Below are 13046 nucleotides of genomic sequence, written 5' to 3'. Positions count from 1 at the left end.
AACATTTCAGTGTAAAAAGTGTTGCATTAAATAGAAATCTTTAAAAATATATAATCGTAGACCATTCTACCCGAAATTTAATTATGTCTGTATTTGATAATGAAATTACTAATGTTAGTGAATTTGAACCCTGTGAAAAATATTTCCATCTTCATGCATTTTTATAACTTTTTCACAGGAGTTTATTTCCTGCACAATGCTATTAATAAGAAGTACATTAATTACCAGATGTTGCAGTGATTATTAAGATATGTCTGTGCTAGTAGAGGCCTCTAGATTCAATACCAACTTTGAAAGATTTAACCACTTTTTCAAATAAAAGAAATGTGATACTTTTTGTGTATTCTGACTGTATTTCCTAATGCATCCTTAAATAATTCCCTTTGTTTCCTAGACTTCAGAGTAAAAGATATGATTGTGTGGATCGTCTTGGGTGTCTTGTCATCTCTCATTTGTTTAATCATGAGCTGGACAATGGTTTTAAAAGGGTACAGGTAAGTCAGAAAATTCATAATTCTGTGTAGCTGTCAACTCATAAAACTTTTCCAAAAATAAGCTATTAACAAGCCATTTACTTTCATATTGATTTTAGCCTTCTTAATAAGAGAGATACATAGCATAAATTACTGATTTATTACTTTGTATTTGCAACTGGTAGAGAAGTATTTCTGCTCTTTAAGTCTCAGTCTTCTTGGCCTTTTTGGTAAAGACAACTGGTATTAGATCTGACCATCCCAGTTAGTCACTAAGTACTTAGCAGATATCACTTTAAGTATTCCTGCTTCTATTGAAGATGCACATCATAGGTTTAGCCTAATTTCCTAGTGGAAATAAGGTTATATTATGAATTTAGTCTTTCTGCCTACCTGTCTGTCAATTCCCCAAATTTATTAAACTGTACTGTAATTCTAGCTAAATCTGAAAGGGAAAGGTGTCACAATGTTTATATTTTTCATACAAGTCCAGCAAAGATAATGTCTGAGCAGATCAAATGATGGAAAAGCTGATGGAAAAGCAATCAGAAGTCATTCATCATTAGTATGAATCAAATGACAATCAAGTATGTACACAGAGACCCACTGATCTTCCTGAACTGTGCCCAACTGAGTTAGTCAGTGATGAAGTTACAGTGCATGTTCTATTGGCAAATTTGCTGAGGATGCATTCCGCTGATGTAAATGAACAGGACTGGCCTTAGAATTGAGCTCTGGGGAACACTGCTAGTAACTGGCATCCAGCCAGGTGTAGACTTATTCCCTGCAACCTTGGAACTCTACAATTAAGTCAGTTCATCACCCACTGGGTATGAGCCTGTTTGTCTCACAGTTGGACCATTTGTCCAGAAGGATGCTGTGAGGGACAATATAAAAGGCCTTACTGAAATCTAAAAATGTTACATTTCCTGCCTACCTTTCATCCATCAAGGAAGTGACTTTATCAGAGAAGGAGGTCAAATTACTAAGATAGGATTTTTCCTTCATCCCATCAGTCTCTCCAGTGTTGAGCTAATAGAACTATTCCTTTACAATTTCGGTGACCACATATGGAAAGTCACTAATCATGGTCCTCTATCTCTGAGGTCTAAGCAGACCAAGCTCTGTTGTTACTGTTAAAGACTGAGGAAAAAAATATTTCCACTTCTTCGTCCTCCTTAATTGCTTAGTGACTAACCACTACAGATACCAGTCCAATGTTTTCCTTTGATTATGTCTTGCTGTTTAACGTCTTTTTTGTTGTCTGGCACCCCACTGGCCCATGTGAACGCAAGCTATGCCTTTTCTTGGTTTCTCTCCAGACATTAACTGTAGCTCTGTTCTGTTCCTAAGCATGACCTTGCTTCCAGAGATCATATACTTTCTTTTTCTACCCTGTTCAGCTAGGCTGGTCTTCTGCCGCAGTTGCTTGACTAGCAACAGAAAAAAATTGCCTTTTCCGTGGCTTTTAGAAGGTGGTTGTTAAAAAGTGACCAGTTCTGTATCTATCTATATCTATCTATCTGTATCTATAGTGTAGATTCCTGGGCTACACTGCTAACTAGCTCCTGTAGTTCTGTATCTATCTATATCTATCTATCTATCTATATGTATACCTATATCTATCTATCTGTATCTATAGTGTAAATTCCTGGGCTACGCTGCTAACTAGCTCCCTGAGAAGCTTAAGATTTGCTTTTTTCAAGTCCAGGGTGGCAACTCTGCTAAACTTTTTTCTTTAGTCATCCTTTTCTTTTAGTTGTCTCCCCGGGGCCCTGAATTCTCATCTGATAGACCTCAGGCTTCCTATTGCATGTCATTGGTACACACATGAAAGAGATGGAATGGGTAGGAGAGGGCCTATACTTTTATCTCCTGCATTTGTTCTGTTTGTGTTTTGTTTTGTTTTGTTTTTCTAGGATGATAACTTTTATCCTACCACCAGTTCCAGGACCAAAGATAAAAGGCATAGATACACATCTGTTAGAGGTGAGTTCCGTTGATAAAAGCAAAAGAATTTGCCGTTACTTTTCCAGATTCTGTAACAGTAAAAATAATTACCATAATTAAATATAAAATAGATTTAATTTAATCAATGTTAAAAATAAGCAAAACTTTCAGGTTGATCATCAGGAAGGTAATGTATGAGATATGGTTTTGCCTGCACTAAAAGTAGTAGGACATTTGATGACAGGGAGTGTAACTGCAGTTTCTTCCTGGGGCACCACAAGATCTTAATTCCTACGTGATCTAAGTAGTTCTTACGGAAGTCGTTCTCCACAGTCACTTGCCATGCTGAGAAGACACAGGCATAGCTGATCTGTCATTCTCCTCCATTTTCTCTTTGCCAAACCTTTGAAGCCCTTATTTGCAGAAGTTCCCCAGTTCTTCCATTTTAGAAACATGAAGTCTGGGATTGTCTCCCTCCAGCGGGAACTCAGGGGAAGTTCTCTTGTTCTTTCACTATTTTCTGCAGTTGTGTAAATTCATTTTAAATCTAGAGTTGTAGAAAGTGTTTGCATACTAAATATGTAAACTGTTTATAATTGTACTAGTCAAATAATCCCTACTGTTAGTAGTGAAGAAATAACACTGTCTTATCTGGTATGCCCTTAGACAGGGAAATCTGAAGAACTGTTGAGTGCACTTGGTTGCCATGGTTTCCCTCCAACATCAGACTGTGAGGAACTACTGATTGAGTATCTGGAAGTAGAGGACAGCGAAGATCATCAGCTTATGCCAAGTCATGACAGTGGTCGTCCCAGTAAAAATGCAAAAATTACACTCAAGGAAACAGACAGAGACTCAGGACGAGGAAGCTGTGATAGCCCTTCTCTGCTTTCTGAAAAGTGCAGGGAGACCTGTGCCCTTCCATCAGCACTTCAAATACAAGATGTAAGAGATGTTCAAGCAAAGAAAGCAGGGAAAAGGAGCTGGGAAAGTTACTGTGTAGCCTCAGAACGAAAAGCACTCCTTTTTAACAACGAGAGTGCAAAATCATCCACATTGCCTGCAGTTCAGTTACCTAACAATCAGCCTCCTACTTTTGCATATCACAGCATTGTAGAAGCTAACAAGATAACACTGACTACCACAAATATGAATGTTGCAGCAGTTTTGGTGGAAAATGAAGAAAGGCATCAATCACTATATTCTATCTCTGAAACCATCTCTGGAGGCATGGAAAAGCAAGAAGAAATGGAAAATTTGCATTCCAAAACTACGCAAACCACAGTGCAGGTCAGACAAAACAGATCTAATGAAAAGTTACCATTTTTGAATGCTGCACTCATGGATTATGTAGAAGTTCACAAAGTCAGACAGGATGAGGAACCAACAGTATTACTGAAACATAAAGAAAAAAGTGGAAAGATTGAAAAATACACTATTTCAGGAGCCAGCAAAGAATACACGAAGGTCTCAACAGTTATGAACCATAATATTCTAGTATTAATGCCAGATTCACGAGTTCTGCACACACCTACATCCCAAGAAGAACCCGCAAAAGAAACGTCTCAGAACCCTCAGCAAGGTCAAGTGGAAACAAACATGAGCTACTGTATGACAGCTCCACGTGACTGCCAAAGAGAACCTAGTGGATCAGAGTACATGGACCCATCCTCATTTATGCCCTCCTTTAAATAATTAAAAGTTTGATCACTCTTCATCAGGTAATGCTACAGAATGAATCAAATACAATCAGTATAATAATGCTATGGTTTAAGATTATGCTACTACATCACAACTGTAGCTTGTACCTTTTCCTAGCTGATAAGTCTGTGATCTACGTTTGATTTTGTTAATAGTTATGTACAATAAAAAAAAAAAAAAAAAAGACACATAGCACATAGTTCCTTTAAAAAATAGCCTTCTACGTGTATTATATAAAGAACAGAATAAACTGTGGGTTGACATAATAATCATAGAAGTAAATCCTGGATCACTGACACACAATTCTTACAGAAGGAAATGTGGAAATGGTACTCTATGCCGTGAAAAATACATTATGAATTAATTATTCATTTCTGCAGTCCTTCTGTGATTTGATTAAATGTAAGGGAATTTGCAGATTCAACAAAGACTGAGATTGTTTTGGCCTGGTGCACCATAATTGTCTGAGCAGTTTCTAAATCAGATATATCATTACACAGTAACACTGATATACAATGTATTTTTTTCTGAACGTATTGTGACACTAGATTAAGTTTTCTTTATATTCTTTCTCAGTTCTTAAGAAAAATGAAGCTCTTATGTATGAAAAAAATCATATATGAAAGAGAATATATTTAACTAATAGCATTAAAATAACAAATTTTCACAATATGACAGAAAACTTTGCATCCTATTCCAATCAAATCAAACATGAAAAACACAAAAACAAGACGCTATTTGATACACTGCCTTACTGTATATATGATACAATTCCACTTTAGTACAATCCCATACATTTAACAATGTATTTTTAAAGGATATTTTTCTATTACGAAGAAAAAAAAAAGCAAAATAAAATATTTTTTAATTTCCCAATGTTATTTTGCTAATTAGTAGCTGAAACAGAGGTAACAAGTAAAGCTGCCATTTCTATACAAAGAAGAAAATTAAACTTTATACTAATTAAGAATACGAAATAATTTTTAAACATTTCTAATATATTGCTGATGTATTACTATTTGAATTGTAAATTATTTATTTCAGATGTTTTTTACCAGCTGTTATTATAAAATTAAAACATAATCTAGGTTTTGAGAGTAAAACTTCTTTCCCGCTTAGTTTGTATTCTCGTCAGTCATGATCATCTGCATCCTTAGCCATTGTGTACATTTTTATCTGAGCTTGGAAGGCAGGTTTGAAGACAGACTTGTCATAATGAACTCACCAAAATGAATTCAGGAATTCATTCTTCACAATCAGAATATGAGGCATAACCTCATAGTCAGTGCTCTGCTGAAGTAGTGATGGGAGTGAGAGAAGAGTCCATGTAGCTGGACTGTTCAGCTGCCCAAGGAACAGCAGTAGAGACACTGCAGATTCTTCTTACCATGTGTAACTGAAGGACTCAAAGTGGTAATGGAATCACTATGAACTCATTACAGCCCTTCTTGAAACAATATTTTAATATACTCCAGGAAAGTAAGAACAAGTGATGGCTGATTAAGTCTGGGTCAAGTATTTAGCAAATAGCACTAGCTTCAGGGGGAATTAGGAACATAAGGTAAACAAAATTATACTGTATATGTTGTGGAAAGTATATTTACCATAGATGAGCTCTCTTCTTTCTTGTCCTTCCTGTACAGCTTCATTTTTCTCTAGCTTTTTATGATTTTTTGCACTGAGGCAACATTCCTGCAGTATCAGGTAAGCTGCAGAGCCACACAAAACAGATTCTCTGATTTTGAAGGTTACAGAAGGCTGCATCTACTTTGTCAAATCAAATTCTCATATTATATTTCCATGCCATGGAACTGCTCAAATACAGATCTGTTAAGCTGTCTAGTCCTTTCACTGACAGGACTTTAGATTTTAACTAATTATCTGTGTGTATATAAACACATGTTGGGGATACTGCAACTTTTACTTTAGGCATCAAATGTAGAGTCTGTGAACTCTGCTTACAATGTACTGCCTGCTTCTGGAGGCTGATCTGGGCAATTTGGATGTTCTGCTGGATGCGTAGCAAGAGATCTTAAATTCTTAATTCACCCACTCAGTTTAGCACTTGAAGACATGAAGTGGCTACTTCAGAGAGCAGCCAAGCATAAAATTTTGTTTAGTTATAGGTAACAGGGCAATGTTATTGTAGCATTTGAGGTATATCTTATAGATTTTCTAGAAATATTAAGAAGTACTTAAAAGAAATTATCAAGCTATCAGTCAAAACTGGAATGTTTTGCAGGACAATAATATGTGTCCATGTGTTTAAGCTGATAGTATACTATCTCCTTCTGACAGTGCTTCATCCTTCTGATTGTAATGGTCCATTTTTCTGACTGAGTCTCAAAGAGCTGATCCATAAAAGACATGTTCTCTTACCTTAGACAGATAGCCATACCTGAGCTGAGCAGTTATTTTCTACTCCTAGCAACATGTATAAGGATGTGCTGCTGCACATCCCTCTGGTGATGCATTTTTTATCCCTCTGGTGATGCATAGAGGCTATAGAATCTTATCAGACTACAGCCTAATGAGGTTCCTTACACAGTGCATTTTTTGGGCCATATACAGGTTGTTACAGAGCATGTGACAAGGTGTCAGCAGCAGGCCGTTGCTATTCTACTGGTTACTTTTGATCATAGGCAGGCAGATATAACTTCTAGCAGATTTTAAGTGTATTATTTGCCCTGCCTAACTGAAAGTATCTGCATGTGTACCTAGTTTTTATTATAGGCATAGAGTCCAGAGTATAATTTTCCTGAAAAATACCTGTTTCTGCTTTGGAAGAGATACTCTAAACTCCAATGATTACGTTTGTCTATCCTAGATTGCTCTAATTGGAGTGTATGGCTCTCTGTTCTAAAAATCAAAAGTTAAATCTTTTTTTGAGAAATTTTTTTTTAAATTGACACTGCTTAAGTTGAAATATAGGCTGTGTTAATATTGTGAGGTATGTCCAATTCTAATGCAGCTGTTGGGTCCCAGGAACATCATTAACACCTTGAGTTCATAAAACCCAACAGATCAGCTTTTCTTCTAAGTTGCCAGAAGAAAAAAAACAAACAAACAAAAAAAACAAACAAAAAAACAAGAGTATTTTTCCATGGGGAAAAAAAAAAACAACAAAAAACAAAAACAAACAAACAAAAAAAAAACAACTAAAATCCATGATGCCAAAACATCATGGCTTTCTGTGAAGTCAGGAATTCTACCAGAGTGGAAGTGACACATTTTTGGTTATTCAGAAGTAGCCAAGCTTTTTGAAGAATCTGCTAACCAAATATGACTTGAACACATTTTTCATGGACATACATCATCCTTTAAGATGAAAAAATGTGCAGTTGGATTGTTTTTCCTTTGGATGCACTTTCGTTGTCAAAAAACAGCCTGTCACTTTCCAGTTGAGAGTAACACCTTCTAAAAGTGGCCTTGAACATCTATACAGAACTTTTGCACATCAAAAGAGAATAAATTCTGTAAAATCAGAATAATCTTCAGCTAAGTTTGAGGGCCTTTGGATGCTGAAATATTTCATTCTGTCTTGTTTGCAACATTATTTTTTATTACAGCTCTTCAAGGAATAGCTTTTTATTATGAAATAGATGAGATTTTGTAGCAATTGTACACAGTGGAATCTTGTAAAGTTATGATATACCCTCATGTAATAAAGGTTCCTGACGCCTCCTTCGATATACAGTGGTTAAACATGTAACAGAGTTTACCCCAGGAACTGAGATTAGCCCCCTCAGTCTTGCACCAAATTTCTCACTTTGAGTGAAGTTTGAATATTTGGGTTTTTTGTGTGTGTGTGTGTGTTAAGTGTGGCACTTTTAAATTTCAGTAACATAAAAGGCTTAAAAAGCTCTTCAGAAAATTAATTTTATAAATTCATTAATTTGAATATATATTTTAATTAATTATTTTATTAACAGTTTTCTTCAGTATTGAGAAATCATTCTGGCTTTTCAAATTAGACTTTTTTTTTTTTTTAGCAAGGACAACTTTGATGTACAATTCTAATATTTCAATATGGTGTTCCTGACTTGAAGAAATCTAATTTACTGAAGTGGACATGTGCTGCCAAAACTTACTTTCACATAAAATGAAGGTTTGAGGAATGCTCTTGATGATCCTCTGTAACTACAAAGGATTATTTAATTAAAATGCAGTCAATTGACCTTATATAATACTAATAAGGGGATATATGTATTTATAGAACAAACTGAAACACAAAAAATATAGTGCTAGTTAGTTTATGTTAAAGTAGTGAATTCTGTGGTGTATTTGTTTATGTGTATATGTTTAGATGGCTGGAAAATCTATAGTTGCTTTAAATGTCATTTAGGTATTTAAAGTGTAGTAATAGCAAATGTTAAAAGTGAATAAGAAGCATTTTATTTGTTATCTCTGAAGCACTGTATATGTGGAGTTCACATCATTAAGCCTGTAAACGTGTTTGGTAATTTCTCATCAACTTCAAAGAATTTGAAAGTGTTGGGCAAGGATACCAAAGTCATCTAAACCAGTTTATGAATAGTAGACATTTTCTACAAAGCCATAAAGACAAACGAAATGAAAGTTTCATGAGATCAGGCACCATATTCTTAAAGAATCACTACCTCAGATGTTTTGTGTTTTTTTTATTTTTCCACTTCCTTTAAAAAGGCAGATGAGCATTTTCCTTTGTGTGTCAAACTACAAACGATTTAAAAAGTTGTGTTTGTAATGTCTAAATTGTTTTTAACGAACAGCTTGTCATGAAATCCTCATTTTTGTCCCACAAGTAGTACTAGGATGGGATGTTAGAGATGCACAGCTAAATAAGAAGAGTTGTTATGTGGGGGAAAAAAAACAATGAAGTTTTCATCTTGTAGGGAAAGCCGTGCTGACCAGCTTGGCAGTCACAATTTTCCCCTTTCTGTTTTTTGCCACTGCCTGTGTGCTCAACTCACTAGGACTGAGCAAGCTGAATTCTCAGAGATGCTCTGATTCCAGATCCTGCCAATGGAACTAAGCATTTGTTAGTACTTACTATTTAGGAAGTTTTCAGTTGAGTTTCTGAGAAGGAAGTCTTCAGACAGTTCCTGAGTAAGTGAAAATGGAGACTAGCCCTGCTTTCAACTGTCACAGAACACGTACTGAAAACCAAGTCACTAACTTCCTGCAGCTCCAGTGATAGTGGTGTGGAAGGATTGACTGAATTACACTGAGCTAGAAAAATCTTGTGGCTCGGCCTTGAAAATCCTTTTGAAACAAATAAAGGAATTTCTTCATCTTTCCTATCTCCTTTCAAGCAGGAGATAAGGATAAATGGAATACAGAAACACATTGTGTATGACGAAAGAAAGGGTAGTTTATGACGGGAGGAGGGACGTGCTTGCTGCATGTGTCAGAACAGAAGAGTACAGTCAGTACGCTGTAGCATGGTGACTGCAGTTGAGAAGACAGAGAAGTAGAACAAAAAATGAAAACAAAAGAGTAAAATGTAAGAGTAGATTAAAAAAGAAAAAAGTCAAACAGTAAAGTGATAAATGTGCTTTTAATAGGAAAAAAAATACTTCTACATCAAAAATGGGAATATGTACAGCTACTATCCACAAAAAATAGTAATGCCTCCTTATGTGCTAACCAGTTGGTAAGATGCTGAAATTGGCTACCGCAGATCATCTATTATATAAAAGATGAAAAAGACTAATACGTGAAAGTTGGTCACTCTGTTTATATTAATTATGGGGTTTTCTCCCAGTAATCTGGTATTGGTCCCTGACAAACCATGTTTGAAGGGCTAGGCCCCTCATCTCATCTGCTGTTGCATTTCCTACATTCCTAAGGAAAAATTAAAAAAAATAAAGCGTACCACACTGTCTTTAAATAAAACTTCAATTTTTATTTACTTTTTTTTTAATATATGATTCTTATTTATCTACTTACAATGTCTCACAGATACATTTACCACTCTTAAGCATTCTTCTATTGATTAAATGACAGATAAGCTCCAAGAGATACAGAATTTTGTGGATAATAGTAAATAGTCGGAAGGCATTTCTGGACATTGTTTTAGTTTGTGCCTGTGACAATAGAAACATATATGACAATATATGATAGTCATTAACACTTTCCTTAATCACAAAGTCCATGTCATGGTGATAAATTCTGAGATTTACCAAGACATTTAAAATACACTTAATAAATAAATTTATAAATTAATAAATTGCCACTTAATACAAGTTTTTAAGAGAGATGATGTATGTCGAAAGTAATTCAAAGAAATGTCTGAATTATTTGTATGGCCTCTTGCCACACTGATAGGCTAAAAACTGGGTGTGTACTCAACATCAGTGCACAGAGAAGTTAGAAATAAGGACGATTTTTCACATTTTTTATTTTCAGAATTCAGAGCTATTATGCAGTTCGACTCTGTGGTGCTGCTTGTTTTGGTCTATGTCTTTATCTGATAATTTTTTCTTTGGAGAATGCTGCTTCTGTTTTAGTGAGCTGCTCAGTACCTTCGCCTCATTTTGAGATAAGTAAAAATGGATAGATTTCACTTCATTTCCTACAAGGATCGTAATGGTCGGATATAAAGACACAGCACTGGGTAAATTTTTAGAGGATGCTGGGAATCTCTGTAGATGGCACTAGTAGAAAGTATCCCTTGAGTAGGACAGAAAATGATATATGTTAAGGAATACACAGATTTTTCTACAAAATACAATTTTATGATGTCAAACAATATGTTCATAATGCTGTAGACTACTCCGAATTCTCATTCCCGGATCCATCATTCCAAAAGGAAGAGGAAAGACTACTACTCAGATATACTCAGAAGGGATCCCCTGGGCTGATACACTGTTGTTCATTTTTCATCTTGTAAAGCAATTTTTAATTCTGACCACAAATACCACTTTTCATCTGAAATGACACAGCCATCGGTTTTGTAAATGCATTATATTTCTCAGAGATATTCAGCACTGTCTGAATTTCTGAAATCTTTATATTCTGCTTCATATAATTTTTTTAAGTCAGTGTGTAGAACAGCGACATCAAAGTTCCTGCTCTGTTTTTTCCTGGTACTGCCCAGGAAAAAAAAATACCAAAAATCACTAATTAATTATATTCGTTCAAAATTCTGACATGCTGTTAAATGCAGGGGAAAGTCTCTGGACCTTCCTTGTCTTTGATAGTGGCAGCAGATCTCTCAATGAGACTTAAGTATAAATCAAATTGCATGTTCTGAACAGCATGCACAATAAACAACATGCTTCTCAACTAAGAAAGAGCCAGTTCAATATTTAAAGTTGTTTATTTTTTTTATATTTGTGTAAACAAATTCATTCCTAGCCTTTCAATAAAAGCTAGGCATTTTTTTCAATTACATTTTCAGAATTTGCATGCAATCTGGAACATTCAAGTTACTGTAGTGTCATTATTTTAGCAGCACAGTGACTTCAAGCACAATTATTCTATGAACCAGACCCAAATGTTTTGTAAATTTCTAAAATTGAAAAAATTATAGAAGTAGATTTCATATTCAGTATGTACATTGGTTGGAACGTACTGGTATAAAAACAGTTGCTCAGGAATTCTTCGTTGTTTCTAAGTGTAGTTGAAGGAAAATGCTTTAAAATTATGTATTTTTTAAGTTCTTAATATCGAAAATGCTGGCTTTAATAAAATCTGTTAGCAATTTCACTTGTAAGATCAATATTGTTACTGAAGTCTGTGGCTTTCTGGTGGACTTTTCTACATTTTGTCATTGTAAAATCTCTTTGCAGTGGTGTTCGCGTTTCAATTTAATAAAAGCTCTTCAATAGAATTCACAAAATCTTCTAGTTTTCCTCCTAAAAAATACTAATTCTATTATATATAACAAGGAAAAATCAGAATTCAGCACAGTTTGTAGGACAGGTTCCCACATATTCCACAAGTTGAAGGCCCAGTGACAGAAATGTTTAGCCCACCGAGCATGCAGGAGACTTCATACTTATTGAAAGAGCCGTGTACATCCATGCATCCAAACCTGGGTATAAAAGAATCTCTAGGAAGGGCTTCTGACTTCCTGGAGAAGCTGGTTGACTTACTCATGTTTATTTTCACTCCTAGAGTATATTCTTCAGAGAACAAAACTAGTATATTTACCTAATCTCCTTGTGGGAGAGAAGGCAGAACTGGAGGCAAGTGTGAGTTGCTATTGCCTACAATTGGACTTTGAGGTTTCATGGAAATTACAGAGTAAATGCAGAAAGCTCCTTTACAAGGTCACTACTTCTAGGCTCATGTTTCCTTATCTCTTATCTCTTATCTCCTATTCTCTTTTATTTTTCTTCCACTGAAATTCAAGCATTGTGAGTTTTCACAAGTAAAGTTTGATTGAAGTTTGACTGAAGAAGTTTGAGAATTTGGAAGTACAAATGTATGTAAGCACTTCACTCGTTAGCAGAAAGTGGAAATTTCTGACCCATCACAGCAACATCAGAACATTTTCCTGCAAAACTGGGGCTGCATTTCAGGGTAGGCAGTCGTCTACCTCCAGGGTTGCTAGGGTTTTCTTGCAAAATATTGCAAAATATCATCCATGTGAATCACAGAATGTTTGGGTTGGAAGAGACCTTTAAGATCATCTAGTTCCAACCCCCTGCTATAGGCAGGGACACCACCTTCTATACCAGGTTGCTCAGAGCCCCATCCAGTCTAGCTTTCAATGCTTCCAGGGAGGGGGCATTCACAAGTTCACTGGAAAACCTGCCTGCCTTTCCTTTTCTTGGGATGCACTCCTGGGCTTGGAGGACAAGGTCCTTGAATACTGATTATCTTTATTGGGCCCTTTTTCCCTCCAGGGCCTTATCCCATGTCACCCTGCCAAGCAGTTTCCTGAAGAGCTCAGTTTGCTCTCCTGAAGTCCAGAGCAGCAAGCTTGCTGTG

At 35.7% G+C, this 13046-nt stretch overlaps 1 protein-coding gene and 1 long non-coding RNA gene across 14 annotated transcripts in view; one reads left to right on the top strand and one right to left on the bottom strand.

The window, feature by feature from the left end:
- Positions 1 to 9246, bottom strand: part of LOC146542133 (uncharacterized) — a 40435-nt gene extending 31189 nt beyond the window's left edge. The window contains exon 1 of one of the 2 annotated variants that reach the window (XR_014880607.1): positions 9157 to 9246. This is a non-coding gene — a long non-coding RNA (uncharacterized LOC146542133). The remainder of the gene's footprint in view (positions 1 to 9156) is intronic. The other variant, XR_014880606.1, reaches the window with a different exon arrangement.
- The window catches only part of PRLR (prolactin receptor), a 179375-nt gene extending 167426 nt beyond the window's left edge, over positions 1 to 11949 (top strand). For 10 of the 12 annotated variants that reach the window (XM_085212499.1, XM_085212500.1, XM_085212493.1 and 7 more), the window contains 3 exons: positions 395 to 494; positions 2393 to 2462; positions 3090 to 5227. In XM_085212499.1, coding sequence (XP_085068625.1) covers positions 395 to 494; positions 2393 to 2462; positions 3090 to 4118 — 1199 coding nt within the window. In that variant the 3' untranslated portion in view covers positions 4119 to 5227. 12 annotated transcript variants of the gene reach the window in all.
- The last annotated feature ends 1097 nt before the right edge of the window (positions 11950 to 13046 follow it).

The sequence above is a fragment of the Meleagris gallopavo genome, chromosome Z (genome assembly GCF_905368555.1).
Source record: "Meleagris gallopavo chromosome Z, MGAL_WU_HG_1.1, whole genome shotgun sequence".
In the NCBI taxonomy this organism is placed as follows: Eukaryota; Metazoa; Chordata; class Aves; order Galliformes; family Phasianidae; genus Meleagris; species Meleagris gallopavo.
This window is presented reverse-complemented; position numbering and strand designations above follow the sequence as displayed.